Raw genomic sequence first — 2,270 nt, 5'->3', positions numbered from 1 at the left:
CTGTATTCACCAGACCTTGCTCCTTCAGATTACCACTTGTTCCAATTGATGGCACACACACTTTCTGAGCAGCACTTCAAAACATACGAAGAAGTGGAAAATTGGATGTCTGAATGGTTTGCCTCAAAACAAGAAAAGTTCTATTGGGACAGTATCCAAAAATTAACCTGAAAGATGGGGGAAATGTGTAGCTAGAGATGGACATTACTTTGAATGAAGCACTTTTGATGTTTCTCTTGAAATTATTGTGTTCTCTTTGATTACAAAATCTGCATTTTTAACTGGTACACCTCGTATATTAAGGTAACAAAAACTTAATAGGAGAGCACAGTGAAACATTGGCTTGAAAGTTAGGAGCTTTGGGTTCTAGTTTTCATCACCAGCACATTTTATTATCTCAGATAATTCCCTTTATCACGTATGGAATTGGATTAAATAGTCTTACTTCTCAGCTTCTATGATAGATCAAGAAACTAGTTACAAGTTTAATCCTTATTTTAACAAGAATTTTTAATATCAAGATTATGTCACAAATCTGAAAATACTATTTATCTTGTACTTTTAATTTCATGGGAAATAATGTCCAATATGGTGCTCTGAACATAATGTTTAATCTACACTAATAAAAGAGAAACATGGTAATTAGCGTACGACCGCTCCCCTTTTCATTGGCTAATCAGTTTAATCCTTATTTTAACAAGAATTTTTAATATCAAGATTATGTCACAAATCTGAAAATACTATTTATCTTGTACTTTTAATTTCATGGGAAATAATGTCCAATATGGTGCTCTGAACATAATGTTTAATATATATATATTGGTAAGTAAATATAGAAAGGAAATATTACTTTATCCTGTGTTATTTTGTGGCTTGTATTTTTTTTGAAGATTAATTCTTCTTTCTCCTGCTGGAACTTTTCCAGTGTTATTTCCAAAGGACTTATCTGCTCTTTAGCATCCTAAAAACAAAAAACATTCCATTATCTTATTTTAGGGTCAGACTTTACAGTCATACAAGCACTCTCCTATGTGCCAGGCTTTAAAAAGAAACTCATTTGCCTATTCTAACAACCCTATGAGGAAGTACCATTATTTTCATCCCATATTTCAGATGAGTAAATAGGCATAGAAATGACTTGTCCAGGATCACAACAGCCAGTAAATAAAGGAGAAAGGAGTCAAATCCCATCCAGCACGAGAGTCTCTGTGAGCCACTATGCTATACTGCTACAGCCATTGTCTTGATTCTTAAACTACACCATGTACTCCCAATTATATGAACGACTGGTTTCAGGTATAAGTTTTTAGGAGTCTGCAGGGGCTCATGCCAACTGTGTCACCAAAAAATGGCAAAGTTCATTCACTCCAGGTTTCTCTCTTACAGACAGGAATATGATTGTAAAGGACACATTTGTCCTTAAGCTTACTTTGCTAAGTAAGATTAAGTAGATTTTTTATGGTAACAAAAGTGTACTGTACACACTGATATCACTGATGTGTCCACACCTATTTTGGAAGGAAAAGGGCTTTCAAGTAACAAACTAGTTTACTAATCAAAAGTCTGCATTATTTGGCCTTGTAACATATCTACAGCATAATTATATGATAACCCCTGTTAAAAAACAATGATCCTTAAGCATTTTAAGATCCTGAAATATATAATGAATCCACAAAAGTAGAAATGACTATGTAGTATTACTTCAACACAGGTGTATTTTATCATATTGGGAAGTAGTATGGTGTAGTGCAGTGATGGCGAACCTATGACATGCGTGTCAGAGGTGACACGCGAACTCATTTTTTTTGGTTGATTTTTCTTTGTTAAATGGCATTTAAATATATAAAATAAATATCAAAAATATAAGTCTTTGTTTTACTATGGTTGAAAATATCAAAAAATTTCTATATGTGACATGGCACCAGAGTTAAGTTAGGGTTTTTCAAAATGCTGACACGCCGAGCTCAAAAGGTTCGCCATCACTGGTGGGAAGTCAAATGTCTTTGATGTCTGTAGACCTAACATCTGAAATTAACCTGCCTCTTACTAGCTCCATGAACATGGGTAGGTTATGGGACATCTAAAAGTCTCAATTTCTTTTTCTATAATAGGGGATTTAGTCACATATCTCAACAGGGTTACTTAGACCTAAATGGCTTATTTTCAAATTACTTTATAAACACTAAAAAATTATATAAATGTATGGTAGTACTATTTGATATACTATAAGCCTCTGATAATTTGTAATCCAAAATACTTAAGAAACACAG

At 33.4% G+C, this 2,270-nt stretch overlaps 1 protein-coding gene across 1 annotated transcript in view; it reads right to left on the bottom strand.

Annotated features, from left to right (window-relative positions):
• RAD50 (RAD50 homolog, double strand break repair protein) overlaps positions 1 to 2,270 on the bottom strand; it is a 74,110-nt gene that overhangs the window by 26,680 nt on the left and 45,160 nt on the right. Inside the window, exon 17 of the mRNA XM_005865534.2 lies at positions 851 to 961. Coding sequence (XP_005865596.1) covers positions 851 to 961 — 111 coding nt within the window. The remainder of the gene's footprint in view (positions 1 to 850; positions 962 to 2,270) is intronic.

The sequence above is a fragment of the Myotis brandtii genome, unplaced genomic scaffold (assembly GCF_000412655.1).
Source record: "Myotis brandtii unplaced genomic scaffold, ASM41265v1 scaffold208, whole genome shotgun sequence".
In the NCBI taxonomy this organism is placed as follows: domain Eukaryota; kingdom Metazoa; phylum Chordata; class Mammalia; order Chiroptera; family Vespertilionidae; genus Myotis; species Myotis brandtii.
Note: the sequence above shows the minus strand (reverse complement) of the source record. Positions and strands in the feature narration are given on the sequence as shown.